This window comes from Manacus candei, unplaced genomic scaffold, assembly GCF_025592945.1.
Source record: "Manacus candei isolate 608988 ecotype Guabito, Panama unplaced genomic scaffold, ASM2559294v1 h1tg000027l, whole genome shotgun sequence".
Taxonomy (NCBI): Eukaryota; Metazoa; Chordata; class Aves; order Passeriformes; family Pipridae; genus Manacus; species Manacus candei.
In genome coordinates, this window is record NW_026138075.1 from 1,597,664 (window position 1) to 1,619,676 (window position 22,013).

A 22,013-nucleotide genomic window follows, 5' to 3' on the forward strand; every position below is an offset into this window, starting at 1 on the left:
TCTGTTCACCAATTGCCTATTAGTTGCAAAGAAAACTTAGAGTGTGTTGAAGGAATCACCACACACTAAAACACTGTCTATCACACATGATATAGCACATCTATATCTTTCTAAATGCTTAAGCAACTCTCCTATCAATCTTTTCTTGCTATCCTGAGGTTCAGTTAATCCCTCAGATCATCCCCCAGTGTTTGCAATGCAATGCTGAGAGATGGGCTGTTCACCTTAGAGACCTGCTGTGGATACGGGTACAGCCTGCTGCAGAATGTCCCCCTCCCCCGGATGGCCACGGGCTGGTGAGAGCCTACTGTGCACCGGTAGAGTTCTGCTCAGAGCTCATGATGGTTTCTCTGGGATGGGTTACATCAGCAGACTAGGTGCCACGCACCACCCATCTCTGCCACTCCAGATCTGGGGATCTGAACCAATCTCCCCACTCCAATCGGAGATCATGAACCATCCATTCGGAACAGCGCTTTCCTGGTGCTTAGGACTGACTGACCCATGTTCAACAGCAGACTCTAAACTTCAAGTCCCCTTGCACGCCTTATGATCCCCTGCATGCCTTATGAGCGACTCCAAGCTCCCTGCATGTTTTACAGGGGACCCCCGTCCTCTGCACGCCTTACGAGCTACCTCAGTCCCTTGTGCGACTTGGGAGAGACCCTAAAAACTCCCTTTTATGTGTGCCTTTCACTGATCAGGCTGCTCACCCATACTTGACCCACTACAGTAATTTCACCAACTATGTAAAAAATGCTGCAGCAACAGAGAGACTAAAATAATCTGAGAAATTTAATAATAATAATTTAAGATTCTTATGATTTATATTGAATATGCTCTGAGAATTTTAACACTCATCCTTTGAATCCTCCCTGCTCCAAAGGTCCCAGGTGAACTCACACAGTTTGGGTGTTCCCTTTTTGCTAGTTTGGATGTTTGGAAAAGGGCTCTGACAGTGGTGGGCTAGGGTCCCATTTGGATTGCCAAACTCTTAAGGAAACTTCTCTGTCTGACCACACTGCAACCCATTTGGCTGGGGATGTGATGTTCGTTGTAAATTCTCATCGGGCTGAACAAAGATACCAGTCCATGTGTCAGGGAACTCCTATCCTTTTATTATACAATTGCCTTAATTCTGGCAACGAGACCACTCTATAATCGTAGAAGTGTTGGTTAACAAGCTCTCAACTTTTACAACTAACTTCAACAAGCTCCTAGTCCTCAACACAGACTTTGGTACAAGAGCAAGGGGTAGAATATGATAGCTGCGCCTTGTCACGACAAAACAAGAGAGGAATAAATAAAGACAGAACGGGGAGAAAGAGAAGGAAAATCTTAATGACTATGTGATTCTGTAAAACATTCAAAACAACAACGCTGAGGACTGCGATGATGTTACCCTACATATACCGTCATTCAATTAAATCGCATAATTCCTGACCTGACAGGTATCAGTGCTACTTCTTTAGTTACGGCTGACTGCGATACTATTGCCTACCACCACTCCAACGATACACACTTTTAACATGGGGTTAAAAAAAACCCAACCACGGCCATTTCCTTCCCTTTATCATGCGGCTCCGCCCTCCGCAGACAGCACGGCCGGGTCTCGGCACCGCCCACTGCCAGCGCAGGGGGCGGCTCCGCCCTCCGCTCCCTGCCGGGCGCTGAGCAGCGCGTCACGGCCCCGCGCCGGCCGGGCCCGCTGCTGCTCCGGCGGCGCTGCGCTCACGGCGGTGCGCGGAGCCCCCCGCCCGCCGCGGAGCCCCCCGCCCGCCGCGGAGCCCCCCGCCCGCCGCGGAGCCCCCCGCCCGCCGCGGAGCCATGTCGCGGCCCAGGCACGTCCCGCCCAGGCAGCCCGGCAGGGGCGCGGGGGGCTCGGGCACCGCCGCGGCGGCGGCCCGCGTCCGAGGCGGCAAAGGTCTGAGGGATGTCCGCGTGGACGAGGAGGTGGAGATCGCGGTGAACCTCGCTCTGGAGCGGTTCCGCTACGGAGAGGACACAGGTGTGTGCGGCGGCCCGGCCCCGGGGAGTGGCGAGGCCGGAGCGGGGCCGGCGGACACTGGAGCCCGCGGGCCCCTCCCCGGGAGCGACGTCTACCGGGCCCTGACCCGCCGGGCCCTGACCCTCACGGGCGTGCAGGGGCAGCCAGTCCCGGTGTGCTCGGGAAGCGTGGTGGGTTCGGGGATTGATAAACCCTCGTAGGATCGAGGTAATGTGTCAAGGATACTGCCTCCTGCGCTTTTACTTTTTTTTTAATTATCTTTCTAGAAATGGAATTTCCCTCTTCTTTCACTAGTACTGAAAGAGCGTTTGTTCACCGGCTCTGTCAGTCTCTTGGACTGATATCTAAAAGTAAAGGGTAAGTTGGACTCTGATTTTTATGTATTATTTTCTCTTTTTGGTGCGAATTTATGGAATTTCATTGCTAGCATGAAAGCGATCTGTACTTCTAGTATATCTTGAACTGTTCCAGGGAATAGTACTAGAAAAAATAAAACCTTTATAACGTAGACATAAAATTTAGCACCTGATGTCTGCTTAAAAAAACCTTGTGACATACTAGTTTGAGGTACCTTGCTCCTGTGGATTCCATGTCCATAAAAAAGACTTCTCTCCAAGATGTGTTCTTCTTTTTGGTTTTTTTCATGAACTCCTGTATGTTCAAAGGCTTTGCATAGAATCTCACACCATGACAGATGAAATGTAACTTCGAGCAGCAGGTCCGAAAGAGTGCCTCTATTGGGAAGTGCAGAAGAGGGTTGGAGTGTTGCCAGCAGGTGGAGGGAGGTCATCCTTGCCCACTACTCAGCACTGATTAGGCTACACCTGGAGTGCTGTGTCCAGTACTGGGATCACCAGGAGGACAGAGACCTAGATGGGGGAGAGTTCCATGAAGAACCAACAATGTGATGAAAGAACTGGAGCATCTCCCCTTTTAGGAAGGGGTGAGAGAGACTGTTGATCCTGGAGAAGACAAGGCTCAGGGGGATCTCATCAGTGTGTATAAATACTTAAAATGCATCAGTGTGTATAAGTACTTAAAGTGAGGATGTAAAGAAGACAGAAACTGAGTCTGCCAGAGTGGTTGTGCCTCTCCTCACAGAGACTGCCTGGGCCAGCACCTGGGTACCTGCACCACTCTTCTACTTCTGACAGGAAGGGGGCACTTAGTGCTCTTAGTGTGACCTTCTGTTCTTACCGTGAGAAGTAATTTTCAAAGGGTTATTATGTCATTGTAGCCCAGGCACAAGGTGGTTCCGTTTCAAATGTGTTTACAACTACTCTTTACATTTCTGTGTCCGGGTTCAGTCTGAGCACAAATGCAGTGATACAATTAAATGTTATGGCACTATTTCTAAATAGAAAATTTTTGATAATGAACATAATGGGAATCTTAATTTGTTTTACTGGATTTTGTTAAGGCTTGGAATGTCACTAGCAGGCAACTTGTTTGCCTTCTTTGCCTCTTTGTTGATTTTTAACCTCTAGATCTCTTAAGTTAGTCTAGAAATTAGTTTTGTGTAGTAACTCTCAGTATTGATTGATAGAACTGCCTGTATTTTGGGAGGCAAATGCAGTAATGGACCTTTAACCAAAGACAGCAGAAGAATGTCACATTACAGAGGCCTAATTGTAAGGTTGTGCTGAGCATAGTGATCTGAAGTCTACAGTGTCTGCTGCACTATCTCATGTGAACAGTGTGCCTTTGGTAGTGGATATTGGGGATGTTGCTATTACTTTGGTGTGCGTTATGCTACTTTGGGCATAATTTGGAAGTTTCTGGTTATAACATTATATTTGAAAAAAATTTGACAGCTATCTTGAAAAAATTATGATCAAAGATTGTTACATTTGGGTAACTAGTTTGCTTATTCCTAAAATGCCTTTTTTGTTTTCCCCAGAAAAGGGGCAAATCGATACCTAACTGTAAGGAAGAAGGATGGATCAGAACTAAAACGTGCAGTAATGACTTGTGCCTTGACTCCTGTTACAAAACATGCTGTTTGTACTTTAATTCGGAATTTCCCTGTCACAAATAAAGAACGAACAGAACTTCTGCCGAAGACAGAGCGAGGGAATGCGTGTGCTGTTGAATCTGGTATGTTCAGTATGTCTTCTGATATGGACTTGTCAATCAACACTACTTGTCAAAACAATGTACAATCCAACCACAAAACACACCCCTCTGTATTCTGTTTCCTCTCCTGCCCTACCTGACACCCTTCCCTCCAAACAAACCCATTAATTTTCTTGACTTTTAATTATAGGGTCTTTTAAAACTGGTGTCTTGAGGAGCTCAGGCAGTCATGTCACTCACATTGCAGTGTCTCCCTTGTGTCGAGTTAGTTTTGAATCTTTGAGCCAGTTCCAGCCAAATTTTTTAGAAGTACGTTTCTGAAATGTGGGTTCCTGCAAGTTCCATGAGGTGAGATTGAAATAGCAAGTGTTAATGTGACTCTCTGTAAGAACATCCTTATGAGAAGATGAGACTGGCTTTTCTACCTTTTGAAATCTGTGTTCTTGATAAAATAAGAACTTTGTGTTTTGTTTTGTCATCTTCTAAAATAGATTTGGTCTCTAAGAGGGTATTACCTAAACTTCTTGATTTCTAGGGTATATAAGAGTTTGCTGGATATCATATATGTATACAACTTATAATATTGGAGTTTTTTAAACAATGCTTTTAATAACATTGTTTCTTTAACATTGTAAGAGATATGGTGTATTTCTACACACAAATGAGTGTGGTGAACAGAAAACATACCAGTATGGCTTGTTTCATCAGGTATATCTGATTCATGATGTTCATACTTTAAGTGCTTCCTTTGCTAGTTTTCCTTTTCAGTTGTTTAATTTGTTTAGTAAAATTGTTTAATGAACAGAGTGAAACTATAATAAAAGTACTGAAAAGCAATTCCTTAGCAATGTAAGGCATAAATTAATGAATAGTGTAAAATTTATCTTTCTTTACTTCTCCAGAATGGTCCCTGACTCTTTTAATCTGTTAGTCCATTTCTGTCTTGGTAAGAGAATGCTTGTAATTTAATAAGTCAATCTGTTAATCACACTAAATATGTATAATTGAGTTTACAGTGAGCTTCTAATTCTTCTGGAAAATAATTATTACAGAATTACAGAATAGCATTTACAGTACTGAATTTGAAGTAGCCTCCTCAGAAGACTTGCAGGGTTTTTTTGGCTGTTTATGCCTTGCTTTCTAGTACATCACACTGCTGTGTGGGTCCAGGGCTCTAGATACAGCATGGTTCAATTGGTATGTGTTAACACAAATCTTATGGACTGGAGTATTAGGTTATGTAAGACTGACAGAAAGGAGGTCTTAAAAGACCAGTGAGGATGTGAAGGAAGGCATGTGAATCACAGTAAAGTTATCCTTTTGTTAGAAGACATGCTTGTCACTTTGGAATAATTTAAATGTTTAACTGTATGGTGGATATTTCGTGGCAAGCTGTGCAGATATGAATGTGTAAGCAGCTACAAAGGCCAAGGCAATGTGGTTTAGTTTCTATTTTTCTTTTAGCCCTTCATTTTTGACTTTCAGAAATGTATTGGAATAGTCTGGTTTTGTTCAAAATATGTATGAAAGTAAAAATTCCTTTGAAAAATATTTATTTTAAGTACCATTACAGGATGTGTTATTGCAAATATGATTTTTGAATATGTGATGGGTTTGTCACTTTATCTACAGGGATGCATACCTGTAGTTAGGAATGTTAATTTTCAAGTACAGTTTTTAAGCAGTGTTTTAATGATTTTCCTTTGTAATTTTTTGACTTCTCTTCACAGAAAGCAGAGAAGTGATTAAGACAAGTGGACGACTCAATGATGGTATACCCCAGGTTCCAGTGAAAAGAGGAGAATCTGACTTTGATTCCTTCAGGCAATCACTACCAGTTTTTGAAAAACAGGAAGAAATTGTCAAAATAATAAAGGACAATAAAGTTGTTTTGATTGTAGGAGAAACAGGATCAGGAAAAACTACTCAAGTATGTTTCTTTAATGAAATAAAAAAAGATAACAGTATTTATTAAAATGTAATGCTAGATTTTTAATGTTTCTGTAATAAGGGATTTCTTTACTCTAGTTTTAAGGCTTTTGTTTTCCTGTAAGGTTGAAAGTCTTGTGTTTCAGTTAACTTTCCTACTTTTTAAATACTAAGCCAACAGTTACATACTAACACCATAAATGGTTCTGCACAATTTTCTCATAGATATGAGTTTTTTATTAAAATAATCACAGAATATCGAAGGGAAGGTAGCTATGATTTTGTACAGCCTTTTTCCTTTCAAAGCTAGTTCCGTTCTAAGTATCTAGAGTAGAATATTATCACATTAAAATGAAAGATTACCTGCACAGCTTTTTTTATATATTTCTGAGAGACAGGAGAGAGAAGCTTCAGGGTGTTTTTGTGTTTTTCAGTTTTGTTTGTTTGCTTGTGTTTTTTGTTTTGTTTTTTTAAAACAGATTAGACTTAACAGCAAAAATTTATTTTTTTGGCCTTTCTGCCACTTCACGTACTTTTGCAGTGATAATCCTTTTGTGAGGCCTTTTGCAACCTATGTAATATTAAGATGCAGTTAAGTTGTCTCACCGTGGTAAAAAAGCTATGACTTTATCAAACTAAAACGTAAATTTGAACCACTTCTTTACAGATCCCTCAGTTTATTCTTGATGACTGTTATAAAACTGGAACTCCCTGTCGTATATTTTGCACTCAGCCAAGACGTTTGGCAGCACTTGCTGTGGCTGAAAGAGTGGCAGCAGAAAGAAGAGAAAAGATTGGCCAGACCATTGGTTATCAGATCCGATTAGAAAGCAGGTAATAATGATATTTTTTAAAGTCAGTTGATCTTGTGTTGGTGTCTTTAGTCTTGTGTAGATTTAAACTACAGTGTATTCGGGATACAGCCTAGTAAAATCCCCATGGGTAAAGTGTAGGTAGGATATATTATTTTGGGTAATGAATATTTAAGAGTGAAAAGGACAGTTTTCTTCTGATATTTTAGAGCTTCATGTAGTAAGTTGTTTTATAGAATGGAACTGCAAGTGATTTCTCCTGATGTCTTCTAGGGAGGATGTGTGTGAAAATCCTTGTCATATATTCAAATTAAGTCTACACTTGCCCCCTTTTGTTTTTTATTCCCTACTTTTGACATTTGTCAATCCAAAAGTTCTGCAAACTTTGAAGATAGGTAGGAAGACCAGCATGTTGTAACAAATGCTACATGGTGAGACTTGATAGGGCACGTTAAAGGGTCAACAGCAAAATTGGAAAGTGAATTATGAAGTTGAGCATTATTTACCAATTTATTTTGGGTTAAATTTACTCTGTTTCAGCTTTTTTATTTCAAACATTAAATGGTATGAAAGTAGAGATTTTTAGATGACCTGAAGAATTTGATCCTAAAGCAGAGCAGAAATGGATGTAAATCTGAAGATTGTGTGTGGTTGACAAAGTTTTTGAATTGTGTATATAGTGGGATTTTCAGGAATGGACATTAGATGGCATATGAGTGAGAAGAAGATGGCAAAAAGTATAGCTGGTTGTGTTGCTTGTATGGATAAAGATACATAGCTAATGAATGCACTTAAACAGCAAAGCCAAGTTAAAGAAGAATTTGAATATCATACAAAAGCTCATAAGGCTATTAAGAGATTAAAAGAGCTAGTAAAGATGAATTGCAAATAAGGTGATGACTAATGTGTGGAAGAATTATGCTTGCTGAAGAAGAATAAAGTGTAGGTCAGATGGAAGAATTACTGGAACTGGTGCAGAAAACTCTGCTTAAGACGAATCAAGAAGTTCACTGGAGAAAAAGCAAAAGGGAGAGATGACAATGTTTCCACCTGCCAAAAAGGGTATTGGGTGGAAGTGTTTATAGTAACACAGAATTCTTGATTTGTAGAAGGCTAGTGAAGAAGAAAGGAGTGGAGATGGATAAAGTAAAGCATTTCTATCTTGTATGAGTTCCTTGAATTTAATATGTAAAAGGATTTTTGAAGTGAGGGATGAATTCCAAACTTGGGAAGAAATATACATATAATAACTAGTGAGCTTATATCTTCCTTCTTTTCTGGAAGTTTTCACTACTTAAGTGGCAGTACTGGAGAAAGTAGTGACAATTGCAGTTTTCACTTGCACAGCTAACTCTGCAAGAGGTAGTAGTACTTTTAAGATTTTTAAATTCCTGAAAAATGAAAGCATTTGAAAAAGTTCAGCTGACTTCTTTGTGACTCGGTCAGTTATAGTGTGTTGGGTTTGTGTGGCAAGGTTTTGGTAGTGAATGGGCTCTAGAGGTGGCTTCTGTGAGAAGAAGCTTCCCACATCTGATAGAGCTGGTGCCAGCTGGCTCTAAGAGGAGCCACTGGCTAAGGCTGAGTGGTTGTGCCTCTGGGATAACATATATAAGAAGGGGGGAAACAAATCTGCACAGCAGTAACAGCAGTGCAAAGAGAGGGTTGTGATTATTGTGAGACAGACAAGTCTGCAGATGCCAAGGTCAATGCAGAAGGAAGGGGAGCAGGTGCTTCAGGCACCAGAGGAGAAATTCCCTTGTAGCCTGTGGGGGACCCCATACCAGAGAAGGTGGTTGCCTGAAGGACCCTGTGACCCTGTGGGAGGGCTGTGCTGGAGCAGGCTCCTGACAGAACCTGTGGCCCCATGGAGAGGGCAGTCTGCATTGGGGCATGTTTGCTGGCTGGACTTGTGAACCCGTCGGGGTCCCATGCAGGAGCAGTCTGTTCCTGAAGGACACCACCCCATGGGAGGGACGCCATGCTGGAGTAGTTTGTGAAGACTGTGAGGAATCCTCCCAGTGAGTCCTTGTCCCCCTGCACTGCTGAGGGGTAGGAGGTAGAGAAAGTAGGAATTTAAACCTGGGAAGAAAGGAGGGGTGAGGAAAGATGTTGTAAGACTTGGTTCTATTTCTTATTTTCCCACATGGATTTAATTGGTAGTAAACTAAGTTCCCCAAGTCAAGTCTGTTTTGCCTGTGATGATAATTGTGAGTGATCTCTCCCTGTCCTTATCTTGATCTATGAGCCTTTTGTTGTATACTCTGCCCTGTCCAGCTGAGGAGGAGAGCGATAGAGCAGCCTGGGTGGGCACCTGGAATCCAGCCAAGGTCAACCCACCACATGTAGGCAAATATCAAGACTATATCCAAGCATATGCTGAAGAATTGAAACCTGTTTTTCCAAAGCAGTCCACACTGAATTTTCCAGTAAATTAAACAGCATGTAGGGGTTCTCAAGGTTCTGTTTCACTTGCTTATTAATTTAGAGGAAGATTAAATCTCACCATGTCAATTAATCCCTTGTCTGAAGTTTTGGAGCATGAGCACTAGGAGTCCTTAAGAACTCTTTGGGAACAGGCATAGTTTATAAACAACGAGTATGCATGAACTCTTTGGTGAGAGAACTGTGATTCCACTTCTGGTAAACAGCAGTTCAATCCTTTAATTTTCAATAGTGGAAAGCTAGTAGCATTTAAGTGGTGCAAAAAACTGAAGTATCTTTATGAACTGTTCAATAGGGTTTCTCCAAAGACACTGGTGACATTTTGCACTAATGGCATCCTGCTTCGCACGCTCATGGCAGGAGACAGCACCCTATCTAATGTGACACATGTTATTGTGGTAAGGACTTTATTGTATTTCATGTGAGGGGGAGCAGTATGTATTACTTGTTAATTGCAAGGTGACATCCTAGTTTTCTACATTAATTTACTGAATATTTAAGTTGTTTTTGTTTGGTTAGCATCTCACTTAACTTTAAAGATTTACTGAGCTTTTATTGTTAAAATAAGATTTGTAGGATTTGTGGTTTCCAGTATTATCTTGGGAGTGAGATTCAAGCACAAGAATTAGAGAAGTTTCAGACATTCACTTTGATCTCTGAAATCAAGATCTATGTGGTTTTTACATTACACTGCAGTCTGCTCTGGTATCTTTATAAAACCTTTCGGAGTATTTTTTTACTTTTGGATAGTTTCTAAAAAAATCCTTACTTACGGATCCTTACTAGACTGCCACATTTTGATGTAATGTACCACCAAATTACATATTTTAATTTTCTAAAAAGTTTGTATTTGTGAAAAGTTGTAATCTTGTATCTGTGATGTTCATCTGTTATTTTTGTTTTTCTTTCTTTTTCGTTATAGGATGAAGTACATGAGAGGGATAGGTTCAGTGACTTCTTGTTAATAAAACTGAGAGATGTGTTGCAAACCCAGCCTAATTTAAAACTCATTATTTCTAGTGCAGCTCTAGATGCAAATCTCTTTATTAGGTATTTTGGATGTTGTCCAGTAATACACAGTAAGTATTTATGTGAACACTTATTCTCAGATAAGTGAGAATATCTACCCTGAAACTCATAGATCTTATCGAACTGTACCATACCATTCTGACAAAAGCCGTGTGATGAATACACTGAGAGTTACAGCAGTGCTTTTTCTTTGTTTACTCATGTTTGTTGTTTCGTAACTGTTTGCACCTACTACAGAGGGAAGTGTTTTTATCACTGGAGGTTCTGTAAATTCGGGATTGTCCTGGCCCCCTCCATGTTCAGTTAAGAAGGGAGGAAAAGGTTCTCAAAGTGCTAATGTCCGTGGCAATATAGACCCTAGGATCTGTAAGAGTATTGTCTATGTGTCTATTAATACGTACCAGTAGATTTTAGTTCTTCAGGCCTCAACAGAGATTGCTACTGGTTACTGGATAAAAGACAGATAACTGTACCTGCTCTTTTCAGAAATACAGTCATAGGCAAATGAGGATTTTGTGTTTTCATCACACAATGCCTTGCTTTATTTAGAGTCTTCTCTAAAAATCACTGGATAATTTTAGTGGATATTCCTGAGAAAAAGTTAATTTTTCTTATTTACATAAAGAAGTGTTTAGTTCTCAGTTTGGAAATTCTACCTAGTAAAATGAAGCTTGCAGCTTGTTGGAGGCAGGAATCTGGAAATGACACAGATTTTAGTGTTTGGTAATTTTTTTTTCTGAGAGCAGAAACCTCATTGTAATTGGTGTGTGGCTTTCCAGTTTACTCTTATGGCAGCTTCCTATGCTTTTAGCTCAGTAGGTTTATTTTGGAAATTTTGACTGGTGTCTTCATTTTACTGCAGTGGTTATACTGTTATCAGATAGTGGACTTCACAGGCTAATCACAATTGAAAAGGCGCTTTTTTCATTTTTGATAATTTAGAAATTAAAACAATAGAGCTTAGATACTTTGTTAATGTAATGTAAAAGGTTTGATTCTCTTTCAACAGTATAGCTGGCAAAATCCTGACCACAGAATCCAACATGCTGTAGTTGTGGGTTCTGTAGTAGAGTTTGTGATTGATGTTAGAAGACTTCCTCCATAACAGCTTCTAAAAATATGTGAGTTGTAGCTTGTTCTTTCTGAAGGATAGAAAAGTCCTAGGTGATACAAACTCAGCTGTGGGAAATGTCTGCTAAGGGACCAGAAATTTAAAATGTAGAGATATTAATTTTTCCTGTATAAAACCAGAATTTTATGTCCATAAATAAGGTCAAGTAAGGTCTAGAAAACAGTGATGTTAAAAGAGAAATCAGAGTAAATTCTTAGGAGATAAAAACCATTGGAATGTCTCATTTGTTGGGAAGTATTTGTTAAAGAGACCCAAATTTGGCTGCTCTAATTAAGGACATTGAGAGGAGTCTGTCTCCTCATATACTTCTTATGAAAGAAGGTAGTTGAATACTAATACCCCTAAACAAAAATGTCTGTTTTCTTTTTCTCATTTGATTAAAATTGCAGTAAATAACTGTCAGTCTTACATCTCTTACTGCAACACTTAGAAGAATTAATGAGAAACAAGCTATGCAACTGGCATTTCCCTTTTGAATTGTGGTTTGGTTTTTTTTTGTGGCCCAATCATTTAATGAAAATAGACTTAAATGAAGAGACTCTTACAAGACTTTTCAAGGAAAGTAATAATTCCTTAAATCAGGCCTTAATTATATTTAATTCACTTTTTTTTGTCTGTAAAAATGATTTTAAAAAATTAATATGATAATTAAAGCTAGGGAATATCTAATCTTTCATGAATTTTTTATACTTTCAGTCCAAGGAAGACCTTTTGAAGTTAAAGAAATGTTTTTGGAGGACATTTTACGAACTACTGGGTATACAAACAAAGAGATGATAAAGTACAAAAAAGAGAAGCAGCAAGGTTGGTGGACTTCTTATTCTAAAAGGCTGGTGATGAGTCTCATTGATTGATTGAAAATTAAAATTTTAGTCAGAATATTAAATGACAGCAAGTTAGATGACAGCAAGTATTGTGAAACTCTGTGTTTACAATGTTGATGTAGTTTGTGATTGTGGTTTTTTAAAGCTAAACCAGCAGGGGAAAATGAACTCAACTCAAAAGAGAGATTATAAGTCAGAATAACAATTTAATAAAATAAGTACGATTATACAGACAAACAATTGGTTTTAACCCACGAAACCCAAATGTATAACCCAGCACCCTGGGGCATGAACAGAGTGGTGCTCTTTGGGCCCCCTGAGTCCAAAGTAAAGGAAAAGGGGGAAAACCTGTTGGTGAGAGTGCTGTTGCAGTCCAGTCGAGAGTGGTGGTTGCAGTCTGGTTGAGAGCAGTGATCTGCAGTCTCCCTCTGGATCCCACCAGTGGTTAAAAAAGTCCCAAGTCTCCAAGATTATATATTCTCCAGTTCAGGCAGGAATGCTCAGTACCTCCCTCAGGGCGGGGGGTTCCTTAATGGGTGTTAGGACAAAAACACCCTTCTATCTCACAGGCCTCTTAACACCTAGTTTGTAGCCTGATGAGTCAGGCTGCTCTGGGCAGAGGGTGCAAATAGTCTCTTGACAACAGTTTCTGGGAAATGGCATGGAAGGCTATAGAACACACAGTTTTGGGTTACACCCATCCAGTGATGAACTGGGGCCAGCTGTTCTAACTAGGACAGTAATTTAAAAAAAAATTTCACTTTCTTTCAGTGATTGCACTTCTTATCACTTTCAGTTGATAAATGTTAATTTTTTTTGTAGTTATTATGGAGTAGAATTACATGTAACTGTGGGCTTTGCCCACTTGAAAACTATAGAACCACAAGATACTATATGCTCACTTTGGGGTGCAAATTAAAGTACAGCCAAATTAAAGTGCAGCCATTAGAGAAGGCAGGATTTTGTACATTTTGCATGGAAGTGGTTTCTATTATTAATATTTTTCACTGCATTCTTCACACTTAGGTGTATTTAACTTATATAGCCCAGAAGCAGTAACACACTTGAACTAAAGAGAGGGGTTTTTTCAGTTGGTTAGGTAGATATATTATTTGAAAAGTTTTCCTGGCAGCTGAAAGTAATGATCCTACTGAGTATTTAAAATGGAAAAAAAAAAAAAAAAAGATAAACCTCAAAGCTGTAACATACAATCCTAACTACATGTTTATCATGGAGTTCGGCTCTAATCACTGTGGATAGAAAAAGCTGAGTTAAGTCACTGGTGTCTTCTACTGTTTTCTTCTACTTGTACACAAAAATTAGTTGTAATATGCAGGAATTGTATCACTTCTCTTTGACATTTCACTCCTGAAGAAAGATCTGCACTGAGAACTGTGTTAGAAGATAGTTACTTAGGAAGCTTTTTTGAATGCAGCAAGCTGGAATACTGGAGGCTTAGGGCATTAAGCACCCAGGTGGTATTTTTTACCTTACTGTATAGCAGATGTTTGCAATGGTGCACTTTAGGTGCTCTTAATCATGGAATTTGTATTGGACTGGTAACAGTGTTCTAGATTAAATAAGAGATCAAATAGGTTAAACTTTGTGATTTGTTATGACTATTTTTTGTAACTGAAAATAATAGATTATTAAGATGACTGTAACACTTCCTGTGGAAATACTTTATGCATTCTAGAAGAGAAGCAGCAAAGCTCTCTTACTGAATGGTGTTCTGCTCAAGAAAATAATAGCACACTAGAACCTCAGAGACAAAAATCTGTCCCAAGGGCAACGGAAGAGTATAATCTGTTGGGTGATGGCGGTGATACAGTATTTAATCAACTGGTAAGCTTTTCCTTTTGTTGGGAGGTGTGTTTAAGTCTGCATTAAAAACTATTCTCTAAAGAGATTACTCCTGTAGAATTTCTGGAAGGATAGTAACGTATTTTAAAGATTTTTTTGTTTGTTTGTTTATCATAAAGTACTGAAGTGTGCTTTTCAATTACATTGATTGTACATAACTTTTCTTCAGATTAAATGGCTGAACTTCCATTGCTTAAAATACTTGCATGTGGTACAATAAATGCTTTAACCGGTACTGAATGCTGAGTTTCTGATTGTTATTTGGAAAACTAACTGTTCAGTTTTTTTGTGTGCAATGTATGAGAATAAAGACAACTCTTGGAAGACATTAATCTTTAAATACTGTATTTTCTCTTCAGACTGAAAAAGATGTGAATTGCCTTGAACCGTGGCTAATAAAAGAAATGGATTCTTGTCTTTCTGACATCTGGTTGCATAAAGATATTGATTCCTTTGCTCAAGTGTTCCACCTCATTTTAACTGAAAATCTCAGCGGTAAGTTTCTCATCTTATTACATAAGAAAAAACCAATAACAAAACGACTTGAATTTCTGTAGCTATCCCATCTCTAGTTTCAGATGTTGTTAGCTTTGAATTCTGATGCCTATTGAAAAAGTGAATAGAACTAGCAGAATTAATGAATTATTTCCTTACTTGTTGTACTTGTTTTGGAATATTAACAGATGTTAAGCCGTGTATCTGAAGTAGTGTTAAATTCATGTGAACTGAGTGATGAGATGAACGGAGGACAAAAAATCTCTCTGGCCTGGTTTTTAAAAGTCTTATAAGTCATACTCATACTACATTTAGATGAAAAAATAAGAATGTTTTTATTGTGTTTGCTGATTTATTTATTTATTTATTTTGTACTTCTCAGTTGATTATAGACACAGTGAAACCAGTGCGACTGCACTAATGATTGCTGCCGGGAGAGGCTTTTTGAATCAAGTAGAACAGCTGATCAGTATGGGAGCAAGTATCCACTGCAGATCATCTAATGGCTGGTAAAAACAAACAGACAAACCAAAATACAGATTTATTTGTCAATATACAAATCAATTTGTATATTGTCATTATATACAAATATATATAGAGAAATTTCTATAATATTTAAACTAATTGCTAAGTTATCTGACTACTGTAAGCAGTAATAGGTTTTGACAGTCTAAAGAGTTTCTAACTTCTATTCATCACATTGTATTTTGTAAATTCTAGATTGAATTCCTAATTACAAAATCTTTATTTTAGGCTATGCATCTTTCTTTTGGAGTAAAAATTTAATTAAGATTTTTATATAAATCTTTCAGGATGGCTGTAGACTGGGCTAAGCGCTTTGGACAGACAGAGGTTGTTGACCTGTTGGAATCCTACAGGTAAACTATAAGTGCTTTGCAGAAAAAGTTGTGTAACGTGGTAAGGGAAATTTGTGTTTTACCTTTTAATCAGAACAGTTTTTAACTTTTTATGCCTTAAAATTTGACCTAAATAGCAAGATTTATTTGGGAATAGGAATGTTTCTAAAACTTGTTCGTTTTTTTTTTAAAAAAGTGTCATAGTGATTATGTTTGCACAACTCCTAGGATAAATATAGTTATAGAGATGTAGGACTGTCGCTGTTGGAACGGACCGCGACACAAAATATCCAGCAAGACAGTTTCTTGGAAAGAAAAGGAAGCAGCAGCAGCCTGGAGCTGCAGTTTACAGCTCTTTAAATACAGCTCTTTAGGCATACGTATATTACACAGGTAGGTCAATTCGAATACACAAACCATAATTCCGACAGCTAATAGGTGGACTTTCCTAGTTCTGCTTTCTCACAACATCTTTGCACATCTGTTCTTGTTTTCCTTTAATGTTTATATTTTTCTCAGCCACTCTGTTCAAAATAAGTCCTTGTTCTCACGGGACAGCTTTCTCCTGATGTTTTTCTCCTCTTCTCAGAGTGCATCAACATGTTGTCAGGACCAAGGCTTCCATTTTCAGTCAGCTTTTCGTTCTGTATCAGGGGTCTCGGTCCAGCCGAGATTCTCCACAATTCCTCCTGTCCGTTATTTGAAGCAATTGCTTCAGGGCACCATACATCTTCTCCACGATAGCCTGTCCTGTAGGGGAATGTGAAATAGTCGTAACGTGAGTGACCTTCCACAAGGCAAAGAAAACTTGGAGAGATTTACAGACACAAGGCAGCTCATTGTTTGTCCGCACCTAAGTGGGCGCTCAAAAATGCAGCAAAAGCACGATGGAAGTATTCAATGACACCATGACCTTTTTGTTTAGTATGTGCATTAGTAACCACCACATGGGAAGACATGTCAATGGACACACGGACATGCTCCAGATTACCAATTTCATTGACATGAGTGTCATCCGATTGCCAAATCTGTAAAGCTGTAGGACCTTGAGGGTTGGTACTGAAATAGACAGGGGTACAGGCACTACGACAATCTGGATAAGAGGCAACAACCGAGCGAGCAATAGAATGAATCAAGCCAAATCAACGTCTGAAGCCTTCTGCATGCTGTGCTCTGTCCTCAGCTTCCACAGGGACCACAAGATCATCAGTTTGGAGGAGGCTTTTGGCCAAGCACAGCGTGCTTTTCCCGAAATTCTAAAAGAGGTGAAAAACTATGAAGCTGCGCTGGATCGAAGCATAGCAAACCTACTGGAACAAGCCTCTGCAAAGGAGTTCTTTAGAGTACAAACAACGCTTGAAAAATAAGACCTGGAAATGGACAATATAACACCGCCTGATCAAGTCGCTGTAACAAATTAACAACATATACAGAATCAGTAATAACATTTAAAGGCTGATAAGGAAATAACTGAAAAGCAAGAGTTACAGCTCGATGTTCCACAATTTGAGGAGAACTTGCTTGATGAATAAGTTGATGCTGCCATCCAAATTCTATTTCCACAGTACCGCAGCTTTACCTGTCTTCCTCAAGTTGTCTGTAAAGACTGTAAGACCATCTAGGGGCTTTTTGTTTCTTAAGGAAAAAGATTCACATTTCATTCTGCAAGGTCATTAGTATGAGAAAAAGCATTTGGGGATTTACTTTTTTGCAACCTTTTAACACCAGTTATGGCTTAAGATACAGAATTACAAAGAAGTAATACAAGCCTTGAGACTCAAGTGTTGAACAGGTAACTAGGGTCATTTTTTTCCACAGAAAGATGTTTTAACTAAGACAAACAGAAGCAACAACTTTGTCATTATTGGTAGACAAATCCACTGGACATCATCAGTACAGACACTGCTTCAAGGATACCGATACCCATGCTGTTAAACTGCAAGTGTTAAAGAACGTTCCGTCTGCTCCAATTACTTGACCTTTTCCTCCATATCCCATACCTACAAACCATGGAGGTTTGGTCGTGGAACCTAGCTGAAGCAGCTTGTACTTCATATATGTTTTTCAGACATCACTCAAAGTAATGAGATTGTACAGGTACAGCAATGCGAGCTGGATTTGTACCAGTACACTCTGTGTGTACTCTCAGTACACACCTTTCTTTAGCCTTAATGATGATTTGAGCTATGAGCTCAAATAATCCAGAAGCAGTTTTTGAGCCCAACAAGGCAAAAATAGCCACTCCACAATGTGCCGTGGATTAGATTAATGGTCAGATCACTGTACTAATACTCTAAAAGGAACACTGTGATATGCAAAAATGAAAAATTAGACAATTTGACGATGATCAATTCGTGAAACAAATTTAGAATGTAAAGCTTGCTCTACTTGCTGGATGGTTCAAACTGCTCTGTTAGTCAGTTCTCTCAGTCAGTTCCCTCGGTTCCTGAGAATTGAGCAGGTCAAATAGAGGTGCCAGCTGGGTGTTTGGCAATTTCAAGTATGATTTAATTTAATCTAAAGACCTTAATAGCTACTGTATGTCAGTAAGAGTTTTAACATTAATATCCAATTGAACTGGTTGAGGAATGACTGCTTTCTGTGTACTTGAACCCTAAATATTTCTGGGATTCCTGTCGCTGCACTGTGTCAGGAGCAACTACTAGGCCAAAGAATTGTAGACGCTTTGTGGTTTCAGCGTCCAACACACACCCAGCTGATCCTTAGTGGCCACAGCCAGCAGAAATATCATCTATATAATGACAGTAAAAGACAGTGAGAAAATTGCATTAGTACAGGAGATAATGTTGGAATCATAAACCACTGACAAATTATAGAAGAATTTTTCATTCCTTGGGAGAGGGTTTTCTATGGATAACGCTCGTAGGGTTCTGCATGACTAATAGATGGAACTGAAAATGCAAATATTTTCTCTATCACTGGGTTCCAACTGGATTGTGAAAAAACAACCTGTCAAATTAATAATAACAATGAGTTATTCTTAAGGAAGCAGTAAACCAAGCTGTAATGCTCACACGGTAACTATGATTGCATTAATTTTTCTGAGATCATGCAGCAGTCTTCATTTCACAGATTTTTTTTTTCCTCACAAAGACAGGGGTAGTCAAAGGATTCTGAGATGGTTCAATGTGATTAGCATCAAGCTGCTCTTTAACAAGCTGTTGCAGAGCCAACAGCTGTTCTGTAGGTAGGAGCCTCTGCTTAACTCACACAGGATAATTGTAAGGTAATTTAAAGCAATGGTGAGTTGTGTCACACCTTGCAATATAGTGAGCTTAGTTAACAATCGTTACTCCCCACTGAGATAGAGCATCTCGTTCTGACAGGGTTAAAAATGCCACAGTGACATATGGCCTGACAGCAGCAATTTGACCTTCAGGATCAGTAATGAGCACTGTATGGTCTAAAAAAACCAAAAACTCTGAGCAGTACCTCCTAGTCTCACAACCCCTGGCGTGACTACAGAAGTTCGTTCACCTGGACAACTGACAGCAAGCTTTGAGTGTCGCAGAGAGTATAGGTCAGTTGTGGATGCTACGCAGAAATCAGCAGTGACCAAAAGACTTGTGGTGCATCAGTAGAACCAAATTCCTCATCCCGACACTCACGAAACTCTGCTTGAGGAACATAACTCACAGAAGGTATAAGTTGAGCTATTTGTGTCCCTTTTAGAAATTATCAGTGGTGGATGAGGTGTGAAAACTATAGCACAGATCTACCTTGTATAATTAACATCAATGCCTGCAACATGAACAAAAGGTCCTGCAAGTGTATTATTAGAACAACCGAATAACAAGAGACTTAACTCATGTTGTCTTCGTATAATCCTAAACATCTACTAGTCAGATTATGTGAGCAATAAGGACTCTTTAAAACAACACTTCAGCTCTGGCCACACTGATCAACATGACTGGTCTGCTCTGGCCTCCAGCCAGGAGACCTGGAGACACACCATCCACAACGCTGCAAGGCACGCAGGATGGCCTTGATAGTCTGCAGGGCCCCCCTGCAACAGGCTAACCAGGCAAGGCAGCAACATCGACAACCCCTGATTCAAACCTCGGAAAACACGGAAAAGCTCAAATGACTCTCACTACTGCCATAGCAGATGCAAATGCAGTTATTTGATGGTCTAAGGGTCCCACCTTGGCACAAGCTTGTATTATTGCATCAAGGGTAGGTTCTCCCGGCAGTACCTCTATTACTTTTTGACAGCCTGTATTGGCATTGTCTTTGGCTAGTTGTGTAACCAGTAGCTTCTGTAATTGAGTGTCAAAAATCTGTTTCTCTACAGCTTCTTGCAGCTTTTTTACGAATTGCAAGAATGGTTCCCGGGTACCTTGACGTATGGTTGTGTACCTCGCTTTGGGCTCTGCCAACTCTGCAGCCCGCAGTGATGCTTGCTGGCCTATGGTTTCTACTTGCTCCAAAACTCATGGCCTCCTGCACAGCCCACCCATGGGCAGCATGACACATGAAAAAGGAACAACACCAGTGAGTGGAAAGGCTCCACCTAAGATTCAACCTCCACAAATTTCATACAAGACTGAAAAATACCAATTTTTTGTAAGAATCTCTTATTTAACCTCAGTCTTAACATCTTCTTAAAATCTCGACACCGACGGAAAGTATTTTTAAGTCTACACATTCACGTAGCTTTTCTCTTTCACACAGTCTTTTTCCAGTCACACTGTAGGTGGCCACCTCAGACACTCGTCACTCACACACACATTTCAAGTAGTCATTGGCTGTGCACTTCTTATCAGTTTCATAATTCAAAGGGAATTTATGGCATAGCTGCCAACAGCAATCTGCAAATCCTGCATAACTCTTCATGCAAAAGACAAATATAACAAGAAAAGACGAGATATTATCTTGGAAATCTTCAACCTTTCTTATAGAGCAATGATACTCTGTCATAGGGCAATAGAACTACTTCTGCAGGGGGCAGGACTACCCCCTTTGTCTCATTGTCCCGTCTGCAAATTTTCTACCTGCACCTTGGCCTCGGTGACAACCTTCTGCAATATGCAAAAAGCTAAGCACGTATGTTGCCTTGTTCTTAATCTTGCTTCAGGGGATTTTTTCGTCAGTCTCTCTTTCTGTTTTTGAAGAAAACGTTTGAGAGTGCCATGATCATGCTCAACAATATTTTAGTTTGTGGGAGAATGAGGGATGCCCGTAACATGCATAACACCTATTACTGTAAAAACAGTGCAATCTTATTTGATTTATAAGTTGGGGCATTGTCAGTTTTAAGTTGTCTTTCCCTTTTTCCCCTTTTTCTATCTTTTGCCCCCCCCCCCCGTGTCACCCCTTTCTCTTGAACACTCGTTCCCCCCCCCCCCCCCCACACTGCCAGAGGACGAAGGAGGGGGAGGAGAGGCCTGGTTCACCTGGAGAAAATCAACAGAAGGAGCTAGCAACCTAGTCATGTAGTCTGCTAAGAAAAGACAAAACATAGGAGGGGGAGAAACAGCTGCAAATACACACGTTTCAGAGGGGGGGAGGGGGTTGGTGTAACCAGGAGAAAAGACAGATGGCCCCCCCTCCCCTGACTGCACCCCCCGAAGCCGTTGCTACCGCCATCAACCCGCCGCTCCAGGGAGAGGAGGGTTAGCAGGGGAAACACTCTCTGTGAGGATAGAATCAGCGAAGAAGGGGGACGGCCACCCCGTCACACCACTTGAGACCACGGCTGTCAGCAGTGTGGGGATAAAGTGCCTCCCACCCTCCGCTACCTGGGGAGCTGCTGGCGCACACGTGTGGGCACACCGCTCCGATCGGGGCCGCCACAACCACAACGATCTCGGCAGTGCGCCGGCTGGGGCCGGGCACGGCACCGTGATCACGCATGGAGCCGCTGCCACCGCTGCCCGCTGCACTGGCACCCAGAGCCGTGGGCGCTGCCATCGCTGCCTGCGGGGACCCAACCCGGCGCCATTCTGCAGGCACTTGGAGCGGGCAGACCCGACATGGCTGCGCAGCTCCGCGGCACCGCTCAGACGAGAAGCAGGAAGCTTCTTAAGGTGGAAACCAGTCACAGCGTTCGTAAGGTCGTCTCCTGGTCCATCAGCAGCACTTCCACGCCATAGCCGCTGTCCCCGATCGTCTTGGACATGTACTGCTGAGTTGCTAGTACTGCGTTCATCTTGGCGGGGCTGCTCGGCTGCCCCCGACCCCGCTCCATGACCCCTGGTCCCGCTTCTCGGCTCCGCCCGACTCCTCTTTGGAATGATTTCTCTGTATGATGGCATCTAATAGCATTCTTATGTCCTTCCAGACAAAACCATCAGCCGCAGCGGCCAAAACAGAACCTTCCAGACGATAAACATATGCTTTTTGTTTGCACTTATGGTCTGCCCCTCTGGTGACTAGAAACAAGTTCTCAAGAGCTTCACCTGCCTTCCAAGCACCAGCTGCACTTGCGTTGAGGAGGTGCAGGAGGGGGAGGCGGGGAGCGTGCAGGGATGTGGGCAAAAGGCACTTCACTCACAGGCTTCCAGTCTGCTTTAATGTCTTTTA

General features: G+C 40.7%; 1 protein-coding gene across 2 annotated transcripts in view; it reads left to right on the forward strand.

The window, feature by feature from the left end:
* The first annotated feature begins 1,812 nt into the window (after positions 1 to 1,812).
* The window catches only part of LOC127471879 (3'-5' RNA helicase YTHDC2), a 47,286-nt gene continuing 27,085 nt past the window's right edge, over positions 1,813 to 22,013 (forward strand). Inside the window, exons 1-12 of one of the 2 annotated variants that reach the window (XM_051789315.1) lie at positions 1,813 to 2,008; positions 2,275 to 2,365; positions 3,909 to 4,105; positions 5,815 to 6,014; positions 6,681 to 6,847; positions 9,563 to 9,665; positions 10,190 to 10,346; positions 12,125 to 12,232; positions 13,949 to 14,097; positions 14,475 to 14,610; positions 14,993 to 15,119; positions 15,423 to 15,488. In XM_051789315.1, the coding sequence (XP_051645275.1) occupies positions 1,828 to 2,008; positions 2,275 to 2,365; positions 3,909 to 4,105; positions 5,815 to 6,014; positions 6,681 to 6,847; positions 9,563 to 9,665; positions 10,190 to 10,346; positions 12,125 to 12,232; positions 13,949 to 14,097; positions 14,475 to 14,610; positions 14,993 to 15,119; positions 15,423 to 15,488 (1,682 nt within the window). In that variant the 5' untranslated portion in view covers positions 1,813 to 1,827. The remainder of the gene's footprint in view (positions 2,009 to 2,274; positions 2,366 to 3,908; positions 4,106 to 5,814; positions 6,015 to 6,680; positions 6,848 to 9,562; positions 9,666 to 10,189; positions 10,347 to 12,124; positions 12,233 to 13,948; positions 14,098 to 14,474; positions 14,611 to 14,992; positions 15,120 to 15,422; positions 15,489 to 22,013) is intronic. The other variant, XM_051789314.1, reaches the window with a different exon arrangement.